The following is a 26,492-nucleotide window of genomic DNA, read 5'->3' as shown; positions in this document are numbered from 1 at the left end:
AGAGGGATAAGGCTCTGCTACAGAAGCTGGTGCTATTTAGTGCTTGTTTCTCAGGGCTGTAGTCAGGCAGCTGTATGTAGGCACAGCTCTTGGGAACAGAGCTTCTGATTCTGAGGCTGGGCTAAGCCACTTCCAGTAATTTGAGGTCTGCCCTGCAATGCAGCCCAGAAAGTGTGCACTCATCTTTCCTGCAGCTATGGAAGATTAGATTCAGTAGAATGAAAGGTACTTTTAAAATTATATTCCTTAAAAATAGGAGACAGGGACTACTGGTGTCTGCTAGAACTTTTTCAACCAGAAGATGGCTAAGTATTGCAGCCTGTTGTTTAAGCTTGATTTTGGTCTTGCTTGGTGTCTACTTCAAACTCTCAATTCAGTGGTGATTCTGCTGGATCCCTCTGTGGATGAAAGAAAACATGCATACTGACAAGAGCTTGTGTGTTGTTTGTTTCTTCTGTTCAAGTACATAATAAGGGTGTGCGAGTAGTTTAAAGACTAAGTTTTAGATTCAAAAGGAAGGAGGGCATGGCCAGGCTTTCAAAAAGAGATTGCTTTCACCCAAACTATAAAAACAACAAAGACTTTGCTGTTGATTGTAGAACTGCTTTTTAGCATCCAATACAACACTTCTGAATAATTAAATACTGTTATTTTGAAGGAGGAGAAATAGTATCATTCAGGAAGAGCAGGTCTTAACAGATCTGTTGCTAATAATTCTCTTGCCTCAGATGTAGGGCTTGGACCAGTGACCTCTAGAGAGCCTTTCTAATTTAAATTCTGTAAAATAAATAAGCTTAAGACTTACACAACAAATAGGTCAGCTGAAAGTCAGATGACCACATCATGTTCAATGATAGAAACTAAGCGAACACACACAATTTCCAGTCTCAAGGGAAAAAATCCTTCATAAACCCAGAACTTGCAAATGTAAAACATTTCATAAGTGAATGTAGTAAGTTTAAACTGCAATGAACGCTTTTAAGACAACCTTGAATTATTTTACAGAAGTTAGAAACTGCAACATTGGCCCCAACATTGACAAGCACTTTTTTCTCCTTTTAAAAACAGTGTAGGTAAGTTAGTGTAGCTTCTCTGCACTCCAAGGTGAGGAAGAAAGCATCCTCCATTTAGGAATAAAGTTCTGCTATTAGTAGCAGAGTACCTGGGATTACAGACCAGTGGAAAAAAAGACTGTGTATCTCATTACATAATCTAAAGCAAGGGTGTTTTGAATTCTCCAAGTGATGGTATAAAGGCAACAGGCTGAAACAGAGGCAGCAATAAATATGTGCAATCTTTGTTTGCCTTGAGAAAATGGCAGGGATTTAGTGAACAGCTAAGGATCTCTGGTCATAACCTCAGAGTCATGAAGAGGGGAAGTGAATGTGGCTGTGAAGGACCTACATTCCTCTCCCATTAAGTCAGTGTCACTCATTCCTGAGAGATTTTTACAAGATTGTTAGATTAAATCCCATGGAAAAGAATGAACCCGAACTGCAACAGACGGGAGTTCTACACTACCCTTAACACAGGCAAAGGTGATGCTTATCTGGGAATAATTCTTATGGTATCTAATCTTTAAGACTGGTAGCATAACAAATGAGACAAGATCATCTACGTACCTTTAAGAAAAAAATATTTATTTATAAAAATACAATGGGATCAGTTTGAGAAGTGTGGCAATAAATACAGTTCAAGGAAGAAAAAAGCATTTCTACATGGATATATTATGGCACAATAAAAGGTAAATGCACCATCAATCATGGAACTTCTGTTGGCTCAAGACTTTGTACAAGCTCCCTTTTTAGTAAGACAGCTATTTCTAAGTTTGGTCAGTGTTGATAATGGAATGAATACACAATCACAAATGCACAATTATGTCTAATGCAAGACTTACCATTAGCAAACAATACCTTAAAAAATAGCAATGATATTAAATCACTAATGAGATATCTTAAATTTAATTGCCAAAGACCACATGTAACTTTAAGCATGAGATTCTTTTACCTCCTCTGGAGAAAAGCTGTAAATATGTAAAATGAAGGCTTAACTCGGTATGTAAAACCTACTTAAGTAGAGATCGTGAGAATGCATAGCTCCTTAAAAAACAACCTGGCTGTATGAGAGCACTCCCCCTTTCACAGTATTCCTTTTACTTCATATGCAGTTATTGTTTATGCTGTAGACTACAACTGTTACAGCACTAAAGGCAACTAGACAGGGAAAGGGCAGAGAAAGGAGAAAGGAATGTATGTAAGGCAGTATTTCTTTAGGTACATTAAGTGTAGTGTGTAGGAAAGACAGGTAACAATTCCACAAGGCTAGTTTCGTTCTTACTGAATAAAATAATGGACTAATACTGAACTTTCGATGCAAAGCTAGTAATCAATGCCCTGGTCACTGTACTGACCATGGTAATCTCTTTGATAGTCATCTTGGTACTCTCCGTGATAGTCATCCGGGTATTCTGCCTGATAATCGCTATCGCTGATTTCTGACCCGTTAGTTCCTGTTCCTTGGCTGCCGTTATGAATGACAGGTTCTGTGGGTGCAGCGCAGTACTTGGGGTCATACACTTGCCGTCCAAGCCCATACACACTCATTCCCTTCTGTGAAGCTACTTTGTTGGTACCCATTTGTAACGAAATAGTTGAGTTATCCACAGGTTGTAATATGTGCTTCTGATCGTAGATGTCTCTTCTGGTACCTGGTGCCAGCATACCAGCCTAATAAAACAAGATTGTAGAGGTTCAGTAAGAAGGTGAAGAGTTGTGATTCCTAGATTTATGATATCATACTAGAATGCCTCACTGAAAGTGCTCATAAGTAAGAATTCAAGTATAATGAAACACAGCACAGTAACAAGCGTCCACCTGTAGGTATGGCACAGAAGAAAGTCCTTGCAGAAAGGTACAGTTTATGTTCCTCTTTGGAAAGAGTATGCTAAGTATTCTGACTAAGGTAGTGCCAGTAAGCAATTTCTTTTTTGCCTCTGTCTAGTTAATACTTAAAATGAAGTTACTGTTTTCTCCTGCTATAACACTGCCAGCAGGAAATTCTAGAAGCACCGGGACATTTTTATGCCTTAAGACACCCAGTACAGAGCACAGTGGTTACACTAAGAGATTCAAGTTCCTCAATTACTGCTTAAGAGCTCAGCTGAACCATACCCACTCACTGCTGCCTGTTAAGACTCTGCTCCTGGGCACCACTCCAGCCTCTCCTGTCCCACCAGGCTGGGAGCTGTGTCCATCCTGCACATAACACACAGTCCTGCTTACCTGACTGGCTCCTTTATTAGTGCCCATCTGTAGGCTAATTGTCGTCTGGTCAAATGGCTTGTCAGTTTGCATTTTTGGATCATAGAGGTGTCTTCTAGTTCCATAAGCAGTCATGCCTGCCTGACTGGCACACTTGTTGGTGCCCATCTTTATTGGGGTAAGAGGTAGACAGAAAAAATTATTTTTATTTGTACATTAAGTGTATTCTAAAGAAAAAAATGTGGTTGGTAACTGTGATGGCTGACACAAAAAAAAGTAATTTCATTGCTTGTTTTCTTCATATAGATTGACCACTGTAATAAATTACCCCTTCTCCTTACTGAGTTTCAAAAGTAAAAATAAAGGCAACTGTCATCCTAAGGCATTTCAGTGACTGTTATTTGCACAACCTCATTGCAATTGGAATGGATGTATGTCTCAAAATGTCAAAAGTAACTTCTACCTTGGACAGTAATGATTAATTTATACTGCCACAATTTCTCTACCACAGGAATTTTAAGATTTTACTTGGGCTTTTATGATTACTAAGGAAAGAGGAGAGGAAAAAAGGTTTCTACCATACAAAGAACTTAGCTATCCAAAGACTCCTACTTTAAAACCACTTTAAAAGACAGAGATGATGTTGCTAATATTAGCTGCTCCTTTTCTCCTTATCACTCTTACAGCAGATTTAAAACAAACAAACCGACCTTCCAGGCAGTGACTTGAGCTTATAAAGCCAATCAACTGCTTACAAGAATTAAAAGCTCATTCCTCCTTCCAGGATAAGAATATATTGTTATTCTGCACCTGGTTTTGCATAAACATGTATCAGTTAATCAAAGCAAGAAAGCTGTTCTCAACAGTAACAAATTAACTTGAAAACTTGAATTTCATACTTACCTGCAGGCCAATTACACTTTGACCAGCTTTTAGTTTTCCTGCATCAAAACTCCGTGCTTGTTTCTCTGCATATTTGACACCAATATCAATTGTAGTATGAAAACCTTTAGTTTTTGCCTATTTAGGGAGAGGGAAAATAGAATATTCAGTGTTTGAAGTGTATTTTCAGTCTCCACACCCTAAGCCTGGGCTCTCAAACGAAGCAGGTCTATCTCCATGAGACCATGTGTCAGGGCTGAGAAGGTACCAGTTCTCCTCACCATCTGAAGGTGGCATTCCAAAGCCACCCGAGTCACAAGGATATTCTGCAGGGATTAGAGCTCTCCTGTGAGCCTCCCCTGTTCCGTGTATGCACATGGAAGCAGTCAGGAGCCCTCACTCGGAGCTTTAAGTCTTCCCTGGGGCACGAGGGAGCACACAGCCCTCTGAAGTGCAACCTCTGCACTATCTCAGAGCCTCCGTACTCTCTGTCCTCTCCTGACAGGCTGGATGCTGTCTTCTGTATTTCCATGGGTTGTAAGGGTGCATCTGAACTGGCATGTGGATTTGGGCCAACTCCAGGGGTACAAATACTTACCAGACCTGCCAGTGCCACTAGAGTAGTCTGTACTTGAGTCATATTTCCATTTTCAAAAAGATCATTTGCTTCAAAAATATCATGTGGCTTCATGCCGTAGACTTGGATGGCTTTGATAAAATTCCCAATGTTCTCCAGCTAAACAGGAACAAAAAAGCCAGTTTTCTACACAGTGCTTGAAATCAGAAATAAAGTAATTTTAAAGCCTTCTGGTGTTGCTTGGTTTGTTTGCTTGTTTTACTCAAGTCCTTTGCTTTGTGTAAACTGGACAAAAGAGTTGGCATGGTTAAGAGTGACTGGTGGAAGGTCTGGGATCATTTTTTTGTTAGTTTTAATGCTGACTTCAGAAATCACGCTAAGAAGTTATCCAGCCTGGCATGCCTCCATCAGTGAGTACCATATACTTTGTTAGAGTGGGCTTTGATAAGAAAACTTGTCTCAACTGTCTGTCCCTTCCAAGAGAATTTCTAATCTAAAACCTGCTTCAAAATCAGAAAATGTGACATAGTATCCATGCTATTGGACTTCAGGAACTGATAATTTTGAATAAAATAAAACCATAACTATGTGAATGGGAACCTTGTATGGACTGAAGGCATTATCTTGCTCACCTACTGGGACAAATAAGCTTTGGGTTTTATTAGCACTTTTTAGCACTGTGTGCTGTAGAAAGTGGAAAGCAATACAGAATACAAAGAATAAGGACTGAATCTCTTCTTCCCTTCTGAAGTTCTAAGAGGTATTAAAACTTTAAAAAAACAAAAAATCCTCGTCCATATTTAGAAGCATTCAATGCCAAGAAAACAAGGAGGTTGACATAACAGTATTAAGCTAGACCCAGCAACAGCAAAGGCAGTAACTCTAGGCAGCAACCCTTCCAATGCTTGTTCCAAATGCATGTTGCATCCTCTCCAGACACCTTCTCAGGAGGATACTTCATACAGAGATGACTAGGTACAGGCAAGCTGTCAGCCTAATGCCTTGCAGCACTGCCTGGATGGAAAACTCAGTTGTGATTTAATAAAAAGATTTCTTTTTATTTTTTTTTTTAACTGGAAAAAGGCTTTGCTATAGGGCTCTAGGTTGTTTTTTCATCTGATACTTCCCTGAACAGCTAAAGTACTGCTATTAAATACAGGTACTCAACTGCCATTGATGAACCACCTCAGCTGTAGCTGCATTCTGTTGAACACTGCTCATGTCAGCAGCATCCTCAACTCTTGGATATGTATCATATGTAAACTTGGTGCTACTGAGATTTAAGATGTACCATTTTCACAGCAAATTTGTTAATACAGAACAAAAGTATTGTTTGAGGGTTCAAGGGGTTAGAGGTGTAGTTCTGATGTTGGTTATTTTTTGTTTTACCTGGTGCCAATTTAGTTTTGATTGATTAATTTTCTTCACTGATCCTGGCTGCAGCTTATTTATAAGCCTGGGAAGGTGAAAAAGAGGGAAATGCTTAAACAATAAATCTCATCCTTATACCATCTGTGCAGGCATTATATAATACTTTCACTCATGCTTTATTAGTTGCATTAGTTTCATCAAAATGGTTAATTTCTTGGCTCAAACAGTGGACTAGCTCAGTTCTCAGGTCCCACAAGTCCAAACAACTGTAAGAATTTTTGTGTGCCACTTGATTACTATAGAAATGAGCTACACCATTAAATTTAGAAACACTTTGAAATCTCAGCTGAAATATAAAGGAGATGTAAGTGTTCATTTTTCCAACAGTATCCAAGAAGTTGTCTCCCACCCTACAGTCAGCCATCTCTGACTGTAACTGTTGATGTCTTTTGAAGGGGAATATTCAGAAAGTCCCTTCTTAGTTCCTTGAAAGAAAAAAACTCCTAAAAATAAGGTTACTTAATAAATGCTTACTCGCATAAGATTATGCCATCTTTTAATCCCAGTTGAAAGTTTGCACCAATACTCAGCCCTGTAACCTCTTCTATCCAGTTACGCAGATCTTCTTCTATCTGGGGGTCATATTTCAGGGCAATCTGTAACACAAGCAGTCATAAAGTTACTTCAGGAGAGAAATCTCCATCTCTTCCCCACCCCAATTCCATTTCAGAGATAGCTGTCATCCCATAATTTTATTGTTGGATTTTTAAACTGTATTTTATACATTGGGGTACAGATGTAAGTACTTTATCCCTTTCACTGTAATTTTCATGGCTTTACTAAATGTCTGTTTGGAAAAAGCACTTTTAAGCATGTAGCAGTTTTTCCTTGAGTAAGAATTCCTGGAGCTCCTGAAAGGTCTTTTGACAGCTGCAGTGGAATGATTTTTGAAAAAATATTTGACCCAAGTTGTACTTTGGCAGGAAGTAAGGAAGGGAAATTGTATATTTTGAACACAAGAATTCTGAATTGCCATGCCATCAGTAGTACTGCTCACATGCAGATTTCTACATGAGAAATCTTATATAATCGATTTGAAGTTATTCAGCTGAAAATTATAGTGAGTTTGCTTTTATAGCTAGTTTATGATTAATGGAGATGTCCTAGTAAGTTTTTTCCTTGTTGCTACAACATTAAGTGTTATCTCCCTGGGGATTCTGGGGGCTGTGTGTGTGTGTCTTGGTTTACTGCTAACCTTTAGTATCCCTGCTCTTTCTTTTCTCTTTGACCTTCCTGGAAGACTCTTTTGGAATAAAATGTGATCTCATATTTTAATTGCAAAGGAATAAAACCTGCAATAATCTCTGAAGTTTAAGGCTTCAAGCAGAGGCCCAGAGTTGTTAGCAAGATGACTTAAAAATTAATTTTCCAGATGTTCAAACTTCACTATTCTGTGTGTAAGTTTATGCTTCAGTCACTAGAAATCAATCCATGTGGAAGGAATGCTTAAAAGCAGTGAACGTCAACACCAACTGTCAACAGCATCCATGTTCTTTCACTCTGCCCTTTGTTCTCCTCCTCCTGAATGCACCAAAAAGCAGCTCCAACTTCCTTCAGGCTAAACCTGTCACCTTTGCAATCCTTTTCAATATTGGCAATTTGGACAAAATGGATTCTATCACTGAAACCATCACTACTTTTCCTGCAAACAAAAGGAACTATCTGAGCAGAAGATTGTGTTGGATAAATAACCTCCACTGGGGCAGAGGTTGGCAGCACTTCCACCTTCATTAGTTGTCCTGCGTGGGTCAGTGAGCAAGGTGGGAAGTGAGGCAGCTACCGTGAGAAACCAAGCACACAGTGTTCCTGCAGTATTTCCAGCACGTGGAAAGTCAGCTCAGCTACACCAGCTGCTTACAAACACCTAACAAGGAACTCACCTACAGCCACTGACATTAGATCAAGATGTATATTTGAGACCTTTTACATATAGTTGTAAGACCTCAGCCAAGAAAGGCCAGCTATTAGCAGCTATATTTTTACTGAAGGAGATTATAATTCCAACATATCTGAATTACTTGGATAGAGGCAATTGCTACATTTTGGCTAGCATTAGTAATCCCTGTCTCCAAACTGACCAAACTACAAATTACAGTACTCTGTTCCCTACTTTTCTTCTAAGGGGAATGGAAAATTCCTGTATCTCTGGCTTTATTTCAAAATCTTGTCTGAGTAATACTTATTTTCCTTAGACTATTTGTAATAGTAGTGCTATGGTGCCTTAGTTACAGTTCAGGATAATGGACTAATCCATTCCTACATTCAGATCTTGACTAAGGTGTAAAATTCTGTGCAGCGTTCTGTACAAGTTGACAAGGAAAATACCATGACTTTATTTTTTAATCACACCTTTTGGATATTAGCTAAGATTAGAAGCAGACTAGAAAAGCTAACTGAAGGTCACAGCTTCAAAGGACATGGCTGTGGTCTCATCTCTTGGGTGGCACCTTGCACTTCCCTTAAGTTTGGCACAGCAGCAGCACAACCACATTCATTTCCAGTGATGGTAATAATAGCAAGGGGTGGGTAAGATCTTGAAAATGCTGTACAAAGAAGTCAGCTGTCATCTTTCTCCTTCCTAACCTGGTGATTAGCTTACAAATGACTTTTCATGGATATTTTTACTTCCTATGGAAGCAAAGCTTACGTGATCATAGCCTTAATTTTTCTCCCCAGTAACATCTGGCAGAACCCAACCAGCTTGTTCAAAATGACAGAAAAGAAGCAGTCTTGGACAGAATTGAGTCAGTTTGATTTTGTGTGAAAATAAATACATGTGCAAGGGAGAAAAATACCAAAACATCTTCCCCAAAAGACTGAATTGTAGCATTGTACTCTTCTTACACATTAGAGAACCTATTAAAATCTTGCAAAAGTGACCTCACCCACAAAACTTCAAGTTACATGTACAGGCAAGACATAGAGTGTATAATTTATTTCTGTACCCCACTTCAAACAAAGGAACAGGATTTATAGAAAGGCCAGAACTTTCTATTCTAATGCTCCAGTTAGAAGACAGCAGGTAATTTGGGCTGGTCATTCGTACGCTGACAGCTCACACTGTGATAAAATCACTCTAGCATGCATGTGGGTACAAAGCAGGGCTTGAGCTAACCTCCTCCACAATTCTTTAGTTATGTACATAATGAACATTGTGCTTTCTGAAAGTTTAGGCAGTTTCAGTGTAGCTTAAAGGTAGTGTTAGCCATCCTGCAGTTGAAATCATCTGGAATAGAACTGGACTTATTTTTCTACCACTTATTTTTAAATGCTGGTTAAAAAAAAAAAAAAAGAAATTAAGTTTGTAATCATAGTTTAAAGATTAATATTTTCCTTCCCAATATTTTAAAAAAAGTAAAAATGGAAGCCAGTAAGAGAGACAACCCTAAGGACTTCTGCAAGTATGGCTATTTTAATCTTTATTGGCAAGCATATAAAAGGAAAAAAAGGCAGAAATATTCCTCATTTAATAATAAGTACATTCCATATTCCATATGTGAGATTACAACTGAACTGAATATTAAATTGCTGACCCCATTGCTTGGGGACCTTAGAAGTAATCGGGTAGAATTTTATCACTTCTGAAAAATATTTACTTTATGTTGGAGTACTTTACCATGTGTTCAAATCTTGAGCTTTTCAAGAGGTTTTAAATTGCCCTGGGGTATATCACAAGAGTGGTTATCTAGAGATAGGAAGTAAAAAATGCTTATACACATGAGGAGAGTTCTCACTGCCACTAAAAGGATTATTTTTGTTCTGATTTTTGAGCTGGTGGGAAACTAAGTTACAAAAAATAAAAAATTTGTGCTAGTTTCTCTGCAAATTATATTCAATCTATCTGAAAAGCTATAGATGTGGAATCTTTAGAATCAGGCTTTAAACATATGGGAAGAAGGGATTAAACAGGGAGTGACAGATTAGATACTATCAGAAATAAGGCATTATGCTTTTTTTGAATTCTTAGCTCTTCTATTCCCAATGGCACAACCAGAAGTTATGTAATGCTCTTACTGAATATTTCATATTTTCCACATGTGGATATTAGAGATATTCCAGTTTTCCTTTGATTGCTATCTATGAGGTGAAGCCAGAATCTTTGATACAAATGTTAAAAAAATTAAGTGTTTTTCCATTAGTATTAATCAAAAATATGCCAATATTTGATCCTTTATGAATACTGAACCTTCTTGGAAGATACTTAAATCTTAGAAGTCTACAGCAAAAGAAAATATTGTACTACTGAAGATGAAAGCAGTAGCTAAGCTAAGCAGCTTCATTCAAAGTATCATCAGTGCCATGAAAGAAACCTCTACAGTTTCAGAATACTGTAGAAATAATTCAATTGTAGCAATGGATGTAAGATCTTACAGAAATTTAATATCAGATAACAGGAGCCAACTGTTTCTTTCTTCTGACAAATGTTGAAAGATACATAAAGTTGTCAATGTTGCTCTTTCTGTTGATGCCTCAGAGGTACAGGTTTAATAGAAATGTCATTGAAAGGAAACTAATGTTCATACAAGTGATCAAAGGTTATACAAGGTGATCCAAGGTTGTAGAAGGAGAAGGCTGGGTGTTACTCACCTATGACAAACTGTTATACATATATTAATGCCAATGTATGACTCAGGCTGGAATCCTTGGGTTAAACTTGATTCCTCTGGCAACTTCACACCTGATCCTCACACCTAGCTCTGTTCAGGTGGAGGGACTTTCCTGTTTGGGAGACCTTAGAGTGTAAAACTCCCTCCACGTAGTACAGGGACAGAAACAATCACCACTGCTTTTATCAAGCCCATGAATTTCTGGAAGCTAGCGAAGTTCTGCTGGCCAACTTTAATGATCTGTCTGCGTGTCCCTTGAAGCTACTCTGTGCCTGTAGCATGTTCAGTTTGAGTGATGATGTTAACCAGTACTTCACACCATAACTGATATCATATGGACTTTGAACTGTCCTTTTATACTAATCTTTTCCAAATTACACAGTACACACTGTACGCTAAGGGCTACGTGTGTGCCAAATCTCCGGTTTGAGAGTTCAGCTGGCTGTATCGCTGCTACTCTGGAAAAATACTGTAACAGGATCTCAAGGAAGAGCTTAAGCACACTGCACTTCTTTTTACACTGGGACTAGCAAACACAGATCTTACTAAGTTAAAAAGAAGGTATAAAAGAGAAAACTTTTGAAGTTAAACATCATGTCGTAACAGCTTGCACTTCTTAGTTCTGATGAAATTTCTGATTAAAGCTGCAGGCTTCCTGCCCTCCCCAGCAGGAGTCAAGGCTTTAATGTGCAGCATGTTAAATTTAAAGTACTAGTAGGCATTTGAAAAAAACTGCTCTTCAGTCTTAAGTTCCAACCAGAAAAGCATGTGCTTGTCGAAGTACATCAACAACTCTATTAAAGGAACTGTGTTTGTTGACAAAACTTAGGATGTACATACATATAAAACTTCAGCAATTAGGCTGTACATTTTGGTTTTTCAATGTAAATGAAGTACAGGGCCATGTATGGCAAGAGAAATAACCAGGACTTCACTCCAACATAGGATAGGAAGAGGTTACATATATGCTTTTTCAGCAAAGTGGACAGAAAAATAGATAGAGGCCTAAGTTTTGGATTTTAATGTTCTTTGTTGGGAGAAATTTGGCATGGCCCATATTGTTCTTTAAAGTGACACAAAATTACTAACTTTTCAATTAAAAAACAAGATTGAGTAGAGGAAGCTTACTGAATTTTTAATAAGTATAGGAGCATATTCATCTTGTACGGAATTTAATCCATGTCTAGCCAGAGGGTTTAATATTAATTTTACACATTTAGATGATAAACTACTGAAATCAAATAAAAACAACAAATGAAAAATTCCTGGTTTTAAGACCCAAGGTTGTAGTTTCAATTTTAAGCAGCAATTTGTTTCTGTATCAACTTTTCAGAAATTCAGAATTAATGAAACTGAATTGCTGTGGTCTCAGTGCTGCCTTTGCAAACACCCTTTGCATTGAAACAAGCACTACCTTCAGCAGTGATTTGTCCTGCTGAGGCCAAAGATACTTCTTTTTTATTTACTTGGCACTTTTTGTGATGAAATCTTTTTACTCCCCCTTTTAAGGATTTATGATGGTATGGGGAAAGATGAAAGCAAAACTCTCTCCTGGTATCAAGGCAGAAGAAGCTCTTGACAGCCCTTACAGCTCTTACTGCTCGGAAGTGGGAGTCAGGCAGACCACAGCCAATCCCAAGTTGTTATCCAGAATTCCTGTTCATCACCTGCTGTTACAGAACACACTTTTGAATCACCTAAAACTTACACAGAAAAATACCTGGGAGACAAAAAGTGTTAAGAGCTTAGTGGCTGTGTGAATAACCAAGAAAAAGGCACAGAAGAGTAAATTCTCATTAGAGAAGAGGGAAAAGGATTTTATTTATTTATTTTTTAATTATACAGGCAAGCTAAAACTTTCTGGCTAAAATTCTATGGTGCAAACAGATTATTGTACATGTCTAACCTTCCGTTTCAGAGGTGTTGGAGTGGCAAGGACATAAACACTGATTATTTGGTCAGAGAGTAAACAAATTGCACACTGTAAATTGAGACAGAGGACTCAAGAGTGGAAAAATATAAAGTTTTTTACTGGAAGTGGGTAAGAAGAGGAAGTGAGAGGGTACTGAGCTGATTGTCAAGGGAAACTTCTTGCCATTTGAACTACAACCCAATGAGCTCTCATCATAAGGACAAATTAAAATCCCCTGGTAATTTCATGTATGTTGACCTGGATTGCATGCAAAAGCAAATGTCAGAGGAGTCATATTTGTGCACAAGAACCCCAAATGTAATGGGAATGTGACAATCCAGATGAAAACCAAAGGGGAAAGTACTTCAAAAACTCAAAGCCACCATTCAGCATGCCCTGGTATTTGAAGATGCATTTTTTTTCTGTCATTATGGACTGTTGTACAGAAAGGCAGAGAACACTGCATTAACATTACCACTGAAAGATCTCACTATATCCCAAAGCGCTACTTAGCACGAAAAATTTACAGCTGTATCCATTTTGCTTAATATTCAACAGTATTTTTTTGGATTTTATGTGTAACTGATACCCTGCCAATATCTCACTGTTTTCTCTGTAAATCAAAATTCAGGCTATGATCTTTAAAGAAGAGATGGATGAGCATTAGTCCAAAATTCCTGGCACTCTTCCCATAGGCACCAGTTTAAACTCTGTGAAGTGAGAACAAACCATGTCTCAAAGTTTCCAAGTCATCTTACAAGTACAGATACCTGCAGCCATGCAGAGTGCTTGCTGCCAGATCAGCTGGATGGAAGAACTGAGTGTTTTACTCCCTGGCTGTCCAGCAGGACTTTATGACATTTTGCAAGCTATTCAAGAAGCCAGTGCTACCATCTCTTCCCCCAGAGTGCATCAACAACCCGGACACACGCCTGCCCTTGGACTGAGTGCTGCCTCCCTCTCGCTCTCAGCAGCTGCCACAAGCCCTCACTTACCCAAATGTTCTCTGTTTTTATCCTGCTTTTTGCTCTTACCATGTTTTACCATAGTCACAACTTCCTGGCTTGTAACTCCAATTCTCCTTAGCCATCAGCTTCCACTGTCAACTGTAGCATGTAGGTCATGCCACCATACTTTATATTTCTTGGTATCCAGTTCTTTTGCTATGTTTATTTAGTCTGTATACTGCTGAACTATTTGTATTTCTTCACAGAACATGCTTCCAGTAGTATTCACTGTCTATTATGCTAAACCACTGCTGGTTTTTGTTTCAAAAAAACACTGGGATATGAAATTTGTTCTCAGCTAAGACACAGCTGATCCAAGCCAATGGACAAAAAAAGCCTGTTAGTCCCTGATGGGAATGGAATTCTCCTTGCTTTGAAACCCACCCCCAGTATGACTGATATGACACAGCAAATCTGGACAGGCTCTGACATCACGAGCAGTAAGGTCTCCTGAGACAACACACAGAGTGCTGCATGGAAAATCCTGGTAATCTGACAAACCTCCATGATGCCTAGTTAATCTTCTTTTGTGGGGGAAAGGGAAAAAAAATTATACAGAACATTCTGGTGCATAAACAGAAAAAAAAATCCAAAGCATCTGAAAACAATTTAGTTTTTACACAGTAACCCAGGAAGCATCTCCTGAGACAACTGTTACTGCAACTGGTGTAACAGTAGTTCTCAAAGCCCAGAAGGAGTCTGCAAAGAGAAACAGTAACATCAATGATCATTCAATCTTTCTCAAAATACTTTTCTCATCTATTGCAACTACAGAAGCCCAGGAAATTATATATTGTTTCAAGTTTATTCACTTTTCTTCTCAGTAGAATGGTTTTCAAATATGTAATTTATAAGCAAACTGTATTGTGACTTGGTAGCCTTTCCTCAAGGCCCAACTGTGTTAACAAGTCTTTCAAATTTACCTTCCAAATAGGACTGCAGAGTCTGATTATTTCATTCTCTTGCCACACCTTTTTTCTTCTCCTCAAACCCTCTTCACTTACCTAAACCAGAGTAATTATGTTCTACAGCAGGAAGCAGGTAACTGATAACTCAAACAAACCTCTCAGAAAAGCTGGCTAAAGAAAGCTGAAGTCTGTCACTGCAAGTGTTGCTATAAAAGCTAAATGCACATTCCTCCTGCCCCTCCAGCAAAGGCACAGTCCATGCTGCATTTTCTCAGCACTTTTTCCAAAGGTAAACCTCAAGACTCTACTCTAATCACTCTAATCTGCCCCCACCCAGTTAGCTCAGGTACCCGATTCCTTGCTGCCAGCTGTGATGCCAGCCCCAGGCTTGACTGGGAAATGAAGAGGTGTCACGGCAGGTCCTGAGGTATCCGGCATTTCCCAGCTCCGGCATTTCCCAGCTCCGGGTGTTTCCCAGCGGCCGCACGGATGGCACCTGGCAGCCTGCCCCGCTCTAACTCCGTGAACTCACATTAGCTGAACAGGCTCACCCAGGTGCCTGTGATAGGTACCCATAAAGAAAACACAGATTCCTCTCATTCTTGCCATGCTTGCACATAACGATTCAATCTGGCTTTTTTTGATTTGGTTTCTTGAGAACATGATTTCTTGAGAACTTCCTTAGCTGCTTCAAGCTACTAGGAGCTGCCTAAATTTATCTTTCATAAAGGTAGATCAAAATCTTTCAATTCATGCATAGCATGTTTTTCTGGTTGAGGTAATTTTCCCCATTGCTATTTTTCTTAGAAGCACAAGTAGTGCAGATTTCACACCCTGAGCTTTACAAGACCTTCAACAGCTTCATGCTCTTGTTTTGCTTTACCGCCAGCAAAAATATTGCAAGAATGAACTTGGCACAAAGAATGAAAGACAACAATAACCTGCTGCTCCTGGCCCTCCCCTCCTCCTGGGTACATCTCTGACCAATTTAAGTTCAGTGGTGATGCACAACACTGATTATAATCCAGGAAACATTCAAAAATATTTTGGATTTGGCCACCCAGACGAGTTGTGCTTTAACCACATAAAAAGTGTTATAATTATATATATATTTTTTTAAGGGTGATAAACACATTAGAAAATTTTAATTTAATTTTCTAATAATATACTTCTTAAGAAGAAAGTCTAAGAAAAGTAAGACAAAGTGAAAAAAATTATGATTACATGACCTTCTAGCTCAGCCTTTTATTTAATGAAAATGTAATTTTAGGAATGTACAAATCAAGCCATAAGCCTGCTACACTTGAGTTCATGGTTAAGAAGAAAGTACAAGTGTGAAAGTAGTAGAAACAAACTCCAAAGTAACAGGTTCTGATTCAATATCCTGTAGAAGCTCTCAAAGCACTATTTTTCAGCAATTCAACACAAGCAGAAAGAACAGCTGGCACTGCTGGGGGTGGGTAGGAGATGCACATACACACAGCATCCAAAACTCAGGACGCCACAAGGCAAGTTGTGTCATTATGCTGCACTCCTGAATTGAGAGTGGGTTTGAAATACCCACCCAGCAGAATGTGTGGGCAAGGCTGCGCTGTAAATGCGAGAGGTCTCAATCCTCAGTTATTTAAGGTTCCATTATTGTTCAGCACAACAAAATGCTCAGGTGCACTGACTGAACTTCATCAGTTGTATTTTGTTCCAATTCTGTTCCATCCATTCAAATGCCAGTGCTTTATCACTGATATTTAATCTCACAATCTTTGTTTACTTTTTTTATTAAAACTAGCTAGATTCTTTCAAATAGAAGTAGCTTTTCATATCACAGACATTTTCAAGCCATCAGTTACTAATGACAAAGGTTGCCATCAAGACAGACCATAGTAAAAAGGGCATGATTAATTCAACAATGTCAGCAAGGTAAGGGAACAGCTTCTTGCAGAATTAAGCAAAGAGCATTTAGCCTTAGCACACCAGATATGTGCCTGAACTACACATGCTTCATTGACTTAACACAGCACTGACTTCCAATTATGATCTATAATGGAACTTGTAATTGATCCCCCGCAGTGTTATGAAGAGAACCGAAGCAGTGGCAGCTCGGGCTGGTCACGCAGTGGGAATCTCAACAGGAGCTGCAGTGCAGGTCCCGCTCCAACACATCCTTCTGCTGCTGTGTAGTGGCCTGAGCTCTGACTTGTGTTCTGCCCTTGCTCAACAAAGAAGGGAAATATTCTGCTGGGTCCATGTCAACAGCAAGGCAGGAGCTGCTTTTCACCATGAACATTTAACTATAACCAAACCCTTTTCCCAAATGCATGTGTGTTTGATACTTTACCTTCTTCTGTGAAGGCTTTTAGTATATGGCCAACTGATTAGTGACAACAGAAAAATACTTTGTAACTAAATTATTCTTATTCAAGCAAAACCAGGGATACACTAAGATAATGCTGTCTACAAATAAGAGGCTGTAGCAATGGAAATATCCTCAGGAAAACAATATAACAGGAGAGCTTTCTTAACAGGAAAGCAAAGTAAGGTTTTTGCAATAGTAACATCTAGTTTTTCCTGGGAAGAGCCATGGTACAAACATGCAAAGCAGGACCAGAAGATTTGTTTAGAATCCATATATAAATCAGCCAGCTAGGATTTTCAATAGATCAGATTCCATCTTCATGCATTTCAGAACAGCAAGAAAGTGCAGAAATATTTAGGCAAATACTTGGTGTTCAGGTCCTGTGTGTATGCACAAGCCACACAGTTTCACTGTACCTCCTAAGGATTACTCAGTAACCAAAAGGTTGTCTAAATAAAGGTCTGCCTAAAGAAAAACCCCGTGTTGACCCCAGAATGCAGAGCAGTCTTGGAAGGGAAGCAGCAAAGGCAGTGAATGGTTAAAGCCTGGTGATGAGTGAGTATCAGTGAGCAGGGCAAGCTCAGGCTCCCAGAGCCTGCCTGGCCCTGCTGGGACTGGGTGAGGTGCTGGGCACTGTCCAAGCAGGGCACTAGAGCGTGGCTGTGACAGCAGCACTTCCTCCTCGCTGCACTGGCCTTCCCTTCCTGCCAGCTCCTCCAGGGGCACTGATGCCTGCCAGCCTTTGCCAGTGATAATCCAGAACAGCGTCCACTTGGGATAAGAGATAGTTTTGTACAACCAACAAGAAGTTTCATTATGTTTCCCTCCAAATAACTACTAAAATCTGCACTGGTTTGATGAGGAGGAGGGGTGAAAAAAAGGGGGTGAGGAGAGTGAGTGTGGGTGGGAGGAGGGAAGGGGTTTTTGTGGCTTTAAAAAGTGTCCCAAACACAGAACCACCCACCTGAAGAAAGCCAAAACAGTTTTTGAGAAAATCACTGTCATTCAACCCCACTAAACAGAAACAATGACAGAAGTTACTATGAGGCATTACTGCAGAACCAAATGTATTTACTCAAAAGAAAGTATTTGCTGCTGAACATAGCTAGACAAGTTAACAGTTGTTTAGAATCAGATACTTACAAAAAGCATTTTTAAGTAAAAGAGTCCCTCTTAAAGAAAAAAAGAAGGATTTTCACATGATCTCATTTAGAAAAAATCTGTTTCGAATTGCCCTACGTGTCCTGGCCTCGAGCCCATTTTTACTGAAGGCCTTTCCTGTACGGTTCCATAGGGGATGGGAATCTCCACAAAGTTTGCCTTAAAAGGACGTGTCAGATGCCCAGTGTGCACCGTGTTGTGCAGCTACAGAAGCTAACAATTCTGAGTACAAAGAAGTTTCTATCCTTTATTCTCCAAGGCAAATTATAAACTATTTGCAGGCAAGAAAAAGCATCCAAATAAATGTTCTGTCAAAAAAAGACAAGGTGAGACAAAAATCAGTGATGTGCTGCTGTGTCCCACAGGAACGTGTGCATCCATCCATCTATCTTTTATGGGTATTGACTCAGCAACAGGACTATAATTATTTTTCTCTAAATTTTAAACTAAGTCTAACTCTGAAACCACACAAAGAGCACATTCATTTGTAAATTTTAAACAAGCAAGCATTACTGTAATGCAAATCATAGTTTTTATTTTCTGAGGCTGCTAATCCCATTTAATTGTCATGACTGTCAAGCTCTATTTGCTTTCTTCAGAAGTGTTCTAGTCATAGGAGGTACACTGTGAGCTTGCATTCAGAGGATGCAAAATACTGGTCTCATATCCTTAAAAATTAACCTTAGCAAGTTTTATGATTTTCTACAACCAGTATAAGATTTACTAAAAGTTTATTAATCCACCATAAACAAGGTCACAGTAAATAATTTTATACATGGGCAGAAAATGCTTTCAATTTGGAAGTGCAGACACAGGGTGCTTACTAAGGTTAAAGATAACAAAAGTTTCAGCAAACAACCTCACTGTTCATTCTCCTGTGCCCCGTGCTGGTCAGCACTGGCAGTTCTGTCTGTGCTGTGCCCATGCACAGGAGCAGAGCCTCGTGGGGCTCCACCTCTGCCTCCACGTCCATGAGGCAGCAGGAGCTAATCCTGGCTATGCCATGCCAGTCATCACCTTCCTCTCAGAAAAAACAGTGTAAGACGAGAGGCAGAACTGGAAATGACACCCCTTACTCAGGGTTTAACACAGGCAGCGACACCCAGCCCGCGCTGCTCCGCGCCTCAGGTCTGAGCACTGCCAAAGACAACCGCCAGCTTGGCAATGAAGAGTCAAGATTTACTGGGGAACACAACCTGTGGGCAAAGGAAGCCAACTCCTGTGTCAGTGGTTTCCTGCCAGATGTCCTGGGGCAGCCACTTTCACACATCTGCCCAGGACTCCTGAGCTGTGACCCTGGGACAGGCCATGTCTGCCAGGTGGGGCTGTGCGAGGGCTCCCGAGGGCGAGCCCCGTTGTTTGTGGGCTCAGGTGAGGCTCCAGAACAGGCACGGGTGCCAACATCCAAGCTGCTGGCAAGGGAAGTGTTTCCAAGGCAAGCCACGTGCTTCTGCTCAGGGTAAGAGATGGAGCCTTGCTATGAACTGTCAACCAATGCTACGTGGGTTCCATCACCATCACTCTGCACTAATCTGCAGGACAACTGATTACTGCTCTAGTGTTAATGCTTCCCTTGGGGTGGCCACAGAACTGGAAACCTCTACTTGACCATTCCTAAGAGAACAGACCTGTCCTGAGATCGTAACAGTGAAAATGGCAAATGGATTAGACACATCAAGGTAGAATAGGCACACTGAGATAGACACTAAAGGGGGAAGATGAGTGGAAACACTGTAGTTATGATCCTCCACTGCTGGATTACCCTCCTTGTTTAACAACAACAAAAAAATCAAATTCATCCACGTTAATACTGATTCTCAGTCAGTACGAGAACTCCTCACACACAGGACCTAACACTAGAAGAATACAAATTAATTGGTTACTACAGCTTAATAAAGCCAGTGATTCACTGGGTTTCTTTTAAAAAAATCCTTTGCAAAATTTCCAGCAAGAGGCTAATCTCATGTTTCAGGAACTGAGGTGGCAAACACATTCTCAAAAGCGCAGGAGGCGTCTGCCCAGAAAAGGAACACGGCATGATCTGGAAGTGGAGGGCAGCGTTGTAACTGATACTTAATACTGTTAATTAACTGAGTTTTAATACTGTCAGTCAAAATGAAACTAAGGATCGGAACCAAGTAACCAGCAGAGAAATTGTAAACAAATTGGAGAATTCTAATAAATTGGTTGCTGATACATTAAAAGCATTAAAAAAATGCTTAAGACTAACTGACAAAATAGATGGTCACATATTTTATATCACTAATGTGTTTTTAGTGATGCATGTAGTTATTGTGCCAAACATTGATTGATTGTAAGTTTAGCTATGGAATTATTCCACAGTCATATTCATGTTTCATGGACAGTTTTGCTATGGACTCCATTATCAAAACTGTATCATTAAGTACAAAGTTATGAAGCTCACTTAAACTGCAGATCTATTACCAATGCCTGGATCCAGCTGGAAGAAATTCACAGTTCTTCGAAAAAACACAAAATTTGGACATAAAGAGTAAAGATTAAGTGCTTTCCACAGAGAAATTGATATTTAACTAGGAAATGTTAACTTCAAGAGTCATGATCAACTATCAGAAACCATGAATTAACCAGAGCAAACTGAAGTTTAATGCTTGCTCCTATAAATTCTTCTGCCATTTCCTCTGAAATTCCTTTCAGTATAAAGGACCAAAATATTAGATTTTTATTTATTCCCCTTGCAACAAAATGAAGATTTGTGTCATGCAAATGGTCATGCAGGCTGATTTTATTTTAAACTAAACATCTGAATTCAATTCAAAACTTGTAAATGAAAGATATTACTTCTTTAAAATTTATGTAGATGTCTACATACAAAAGAATAGAATGCAGAGATCTTACATTGTCACCTATGATGACAGAAGATATTCTTCTCTGCTCTCAAAGCCTAAGTTTTCACTGCCTTTATCCAGTACAGTCTCAATATTTATTACATCATTTCAGACAACATTAATAGAAATGCACTTTTATCAGCAGCAAACATTCTTACCTGGGGTTCAAAACATTTGGTGAGCAAACCTAAAGGTTTGTTAAAGGAAAATAGTCTAGAGGAAGCACAGAATGGTAGAGTAAATATACGGTAGGAAGAGTTGCCTTTTTAGAATGAAAAAGGGTATTATTTCTGTTTTGAAAGAAGGGGTGAGAAAGAGGAAGGAGAGGGCCTAACAGTTCAACCACAAACAGACAAAACTTATCTCATTATTAAATCACTAAGTAAAAAATCTGAAAGTTAATAATTTATATCTGCTTCCTAGATAAAAATATTTATTAAAAAAAAAAAGTAATTTCTGGACTAAGCAATTAAATCTGTTTACTTGGTCTGTAGCAGGTAGAATAGATGACAAGAATTTTCTCCTTAGCACTTTCAAGAGGAACACAATAATCATACCTAGGAATGGTTTGCATTATTCACCACTGTCTTCAATTCTTTTTCATTAACCTGTATTCACCCTCAAGAAGGAAAGCAGGAAACACTACTGCCGTCCTGCACGCCTGCAAAATAAGGAGATACTCTGTTTACAGGCCTCATTTGTCTAACAGCCCTCACTTTAAAAAGTTTGTTTCTGTTCCTCTTCCATTTCGCTAGGGCTTGACCTTTCAGGGGGCAGCTGCAAGGCCGGGATAACTCACCTCAGTTACTCTGCTGTCTTTAAAAAGTTTGGGAAATGGAACTGCCCACTGACAGCTTCCTGACACAGGGGTGGCTCAGAGGGAAAGTCAGGGACGTGCAGTAGCCAAATGCTATACAAAATTTAATTTAACTCCCCACACAAACCATCCTCCTGGCAATCCTCACTTTCTTATGAAGATGAAACTGGCACTGTATCAAACATAAGAGAGAGAAGATAAATGCCTGCCCAATACAAATAACATTTCCATGGGAAGGGTGGAGCCACTAGGAAGCAGCTGAATGGACTGGAACCTCTCCTGCAGCTGTCCAATGTTCCTGTTTGCTCCACACCTTCTGCAGCGAGACAATGGGGCATAAATCAGAGACAAACGTAAAATCAAGTTTGCAGCTTTATCTAATTGCATCACCATCTCATGCTATGCCAACCTCACGTACTGCAGAAACTCCCCCATTGCTCAAGAAGAAAATTATTTCTTGCCTGCAGAAGAAACCATCCATTTCAATCAGTTTAAAGGGCTCCCCACTGAATATTTGTTTTGGATCTATTATCTTCTGTGATCTCAAGTAAACAGGGAAACAGCTTCAAACAGATTACACTAGTTTGACTACCTACACATTTCTCATGCAGACAAGTTTCCTTACAGCTGGGAACTAGTACACAAACTTCATGCCTTCTCTGTAGGAATGAGGAAAAGAGATCCCTAACAGAGACCAGATTAGTGTGAATTAAGGTAAGGAGCAAAACAAGAGAAGGGTGGAGCCTCAAAAGGAGAGGAAAATAAAAAAAGAAGCAGCCCTAAACAGCAAATTAGACATAGATTTTAAGCTTAAAGACTGACTCCTGAACCTCAACTAAATTAAATTCTTAAAAAGCATCAGGACATTTTATCTTCATCTATTCAAATACCATAGCAAACAAAAAGTCTCTCTGAACACTAATACAATGTCAAATGAGAAAATAAAGAATAAAAACCAAAACCAAGCGATTTTTCTACCCAGCACAGCTGGACCCTCAGGCAGCATAACTATGAAGCTGTTTACTGCAGAAAAACCCTGCTTGGGGATCAGCACTGAAAATTTCAAACAAGGGTATTTAACAGTAACTATCATTCAAGCAAGGAGGTTCTACAGCTACTTACAAACATTACCCCAACAGCACATGAAAAAACCCTAACGCAATAGTTTGCACAAAGGCCAGTATTTTAGAAAGTGTGATCATAATTGGCAGCAAAAACTGATCCTCCAAAAGTTGGAAACTAATTCTTCAAATCTTCATGAGATAGAAAAATCTGGGAAAAGGAATTTTTGATCTTTACAGAGACATTATCTGCTAATCTTCTAAAATTATACAGAGCAGACACACATCTCACCCACAAACCCATGCAAAATAGATTGGAGGTACACAATATACCTGTATGTAACAATCCCTTTGAAATTTGATCTCTTATAGTGAGAATAATATTCTAAAAGCTCAAGGCTACATCTCTTCTGGAGTTTTGGTTGTTCATTGGAGGTTTTTTCATTTGCTTGGGTTCTTAGAAAGGAGATGAGTTCATTTGTCTTTGGTGCACTTGAATTGTTTTCTATGGCACTGCCACACTGACATTTTCAAAGAACACAGCAGAAACCTGCAAACAAGTAAACTGGAGCTGCCCCAGAGCATCCACCCCTCTGCAATATTTGCATTGGGGGCAGAGAATGTAAGCAAAACAAAACTCAGCAAGACGAGGTAGAAGGCCCTTTGCATAAAGGTGTGAAATACACCAGTTTCAAACCCTCTGCTAATGCACAGGCTTGGAACAGCTCCTCAGGAGGCCCTAAGGAAGCTGATGGCAATAAGAAACTGAAAGAAAGAACAAAGAACTCCTTCCCATCTTGTCCCCATTAAGGGATCACTGTTAAACCGACATCATTTTGTCAATAACCTTTAAAGTAGAAGGGCATCTACTTTCTTCCTAATTCACATTCAGTAATACACAACACGTTTTAGTCTTGGGCGGCTTTTTGGGGTTTTTTTCAGTGTGTAATGGTGTAGATAAATCACTAAGTTCAGATGCTGGAAGCAAACACTCTGGAAGACATTTGGTTACATGATGTCATCAAACTTTGCAGCACAACCCACAGCCATCCTGAAAAAGCCAATAAAAATAAACCAACAAAAAACAAGGCAAAATGTTGTTTTGTAAAGCATAAATTACAATGTTTAAAGTAACTACTTTTCTCCCTGCTCTCCTTTCTACTTAGCTACAAGTAAAACAGGATCTGGGGATCTGCTGAAGCCTGAAACCAGACATGCGTGTGAAACAACCGGTTATTAAAGACCACGTTTAGATTTTAAGCCCGTGAGTAAAGACACTGAGAACCAACTTAGCCCCGCTTGTTTAGCGGTGTAATTTTCATTGCAAAGGTTTTCACTCTTATTAAGTAATTGTTCGCTGCAAGGCAGCGGCCCGTCTAACAGGGCAACGTGAGACACCTTTTGTTCCTAAGAGTATGAGAAAAACCTCAGCGAAGCCGCGCACAACGGGCTCCGGCCCCGGGGCTGCTGTCAGCGCCGCTTTCAAGCGGGCTCTCCGGTGCCGGGCTGCCGGTGCCGCCCCTCCGGCGGGCCTCCCGGCGGGGCGCGCCCCCCCCCCCCCCCGCCGCCTTTGTGCCCCCCGCGGGCGGGCCCGGGCGGACAATGCGCGTCTGTGCGGGCCCGGCGCCGATTGGCCGCGCGCCGCCCGTGCCCATGATGTCATGCGGCTGGAATGCGCCGCGCGGGGGCCCGCGCACCGGGCTCCGCACCGGGATCCGCACCGGGATCCGCACCGGGATCCGCACCGCCCCGCGCTCCGCGGGCCCGCCCGCGCCATGCCCGGCTCTGTCCCGCCGGGGCACGCCTGCTCCGCTCCGCTCGGCCGGCTGCGGGATGGCTGCGGGCCCCAGCGCCGCACCCCGCCCGGCTCCGGCGGGCGGAGAAGGCACGAGCGGGATGTCCCGTGCCAGGGCTGCCGGCACGGGCAGGTGCAGCCCGGGCGACGACGCGAATCGCGGCTCATTACGCGGGTCCGCTCGGCGCTGACAGCTCTCCGGTGCCCGCAAGTTTCCTGAGCGGCGCCGCGAAGGGCGGCGCTGTCCCGGGCCGGCGGCGGGCGCATCCTTGCGTGCCTCCACCGCGCGGGGCGGGCGGGACCCCGCCGGCAACCGGAGGCAGCGGAGCCCCGCGTCGTCCCGTCCCGTCCCCCCGGTGCAGACAAAGCCCGGCGAATCCCGCGCCGCCCGTACCTTGTTCTTGACCTCGGCGGAGAGCCCGTAGGAGGGCCCCTTGTTGAAGTGGGTCATGTCGGCGGTCTCCCGCGGTCCGGGGGCGCTGATCGCAGGCGCTGGCGGCTCCGGGCTGAGACGAGAGTCCGCCCGCGGCCGCGGAAAGTTCTTGGCCCTCCCCCCCCGGCCGGCCCCGCGGCCGCCGGAGCCGCCGCGCGCCAATCGGGGCGCGGGGCCGGGACAGCCCCCCCGGCGGGCCGGGGAGGGGGCGCGGGGCCGCGGGGAGGGGCGCCCGCCCCCCCCGGCCCCCCCCGCCCCCCGCCCCCCCCGCCGCCGCCGGGCCCCGCCGGGGGGTCCGGCCGGGGCGGGGAGCGGAGCGGAGCGGGGGGACGTCAGCGGGAAGGAATCCGCGGGCACCGAGGGCCGCCGCCGGGGAATGCGCCCCCGCCGCGGATTGCTGCGGCCCGCGGCGGCCCCGGGGAGGGGAGGGGGATCTCGGCGAGGGGCCGGCGGCCGCGGTCCGGCGCTGCCCGGCTGCTCACGGGGCCCCCCTCCCCGTCAGGAAACAGCCGCGGGCGGTGGGAAGCCCCCGCCGGAGCGGGATGACGGCACTGAGGACAGGGAACCGGGAGGACGGCGGAGACTGCGCTCGGGGCGATGCTCGCCCTCGGGCCTTTCCCGGGCGGTGCGGGACCGCCGCCGGAGAGGAGGGCTTGGGGAGCCGGGGCGGAGCGGGACCGGCCGCGGCAGGGCTGGGTGCTCGGGAAACCCTCGGCCGCTCACGAAAACCGCTCTCTTGCGCTGTGCCGTGGCCTGAGCTACTTGTGAAATTCCTTTTAAAGGAGTATCACGAAACTTGGAACGACGCTGGGAGACGGAGCAAGAGGGAGGAAAGTCGTGTGCGAGTTGTCGAGAGCGATTGAAGTGTAGCAGGACGGCGGGCTCATGCTCGTCTCCATCTCGTAGCTCCTCGGCACCACGTGCTCCTGGGCACGGATGCTGCCGGAGCTCGCACCTCCGGAGTTTGGTGCGGGTCACGCTTTCCCTGCGGCGATAAGGCACTAAAGGACAGCGCTGCGCTGTGTTAGTGGCCGCTGGGGAGCCGTGGGAGTCCCGTCCCTCTGTGGAAAACACAGGGCACGCAGGAGGTTCGCGTGTTGGGCGTTCCAGCGGGATTACACCGCGCCCAGCCCAGGGAGCGCTCGTTCCTGGGAGCCAGCGGCGGACCGCGGCTGGCTTCGGCACTGAAGCCGCTCTGGAAAGCGAATACACCGTGAACACATGGTCCATTGAGTGAAGTCCTGACCCGAAAACACAGCAGTGTGTTTCCTTCAGTGCTGGAGTAACCCCAGGCATGCAAAGTAACCTTTCAAATACGGTTTAATTCGAACAGATTTGAAAATAAAAATCGTAAAAGGTCCACTGGTAGGACTTGGTGTAAAAGGCTGCTGGAGCTGTGGCCCACTTTGCCACCTACTTGG

The 26,492-nt window shown here is 42.2% G+C and overlaps 1 protein-coding gene across 1 annotated transcript; it reads right to left on the bottom strand.

The window, feature by feature from the left end:
- Positions 1-1,619: 1,619 nt before the first annotated feature.
- CNN3 (calponin 3) lies at positions 1,620-25,190 on the bottom strand. The gene is made up of 7 exons (XM_005520963.3): positions 25,033-25,190; positions 6,625-6,746; positions 6,109-6,175; positions 4,741-4,878; positions 4,164-4,280; positions 3,282-3,428; positions 1,620-2,726 (listed from the first exon to the last, which is right to left on the bottom strand). The coding sequence occupies exons 1-7, from the start codon at positions 25,087-25,089 to the stop codon at positions 2,379-2,381; spliced, it is 996 nt and encodes a 331-aa protein (XP_005521020.1). The 5' UTR covers positions 25,090-25,190; the 3' UTR covers positions 1,620-2,378.
- Positions 25,191-26,492: the final 1,302 nt, after the last annotated feature.

Source organism: Pseudopodoces humilis, chromosome 10 (assembly GCF_049639895.1).
Source record: "Pseudopodoces humilis isolate 2021_Gansu_Grassland_sample_001 chromosome 10, ASM4963989v1, whole genome shotgun sequence".
Lineage (NCBI taxonomy): Eukaryota > Metazoa > Chordata > Aves > Passeriformes > Paridae > Pseudopodoces > Pseudopodoces humilis.
This window is presented reverse-complemented; position numbering and strand designations above follow the sequence as displayed.

What these genes read in the sequence shown, in the direction of transcription:
- CNN3 (XM_005520963.3), bottom strand. Translation starts at nt 25,089, where the DNA reads ATGACCCACTTCAACAAGGGGCCCTCCTACGGGCTCTCCGCCGAGGTC. An exon ending in TAGTGGCACTGGCAGGTCTG is followed by an intron (nt 4,281 to 4,740) that starts GTAAGTATTTGT and finishes CTCCCTAAATAG; the next exon opens with GCAAAAACTAAAGGTTTTCA. An exon ending in AAAGTGTAATTGGCCTGCAG is followed by an intron (nt 3,429 to 4,163) that starts GTAAGTATGAAA and finishes ACCCCAATAAAG; the next exon opens with ATGGGCACCAACAAGTGTGC.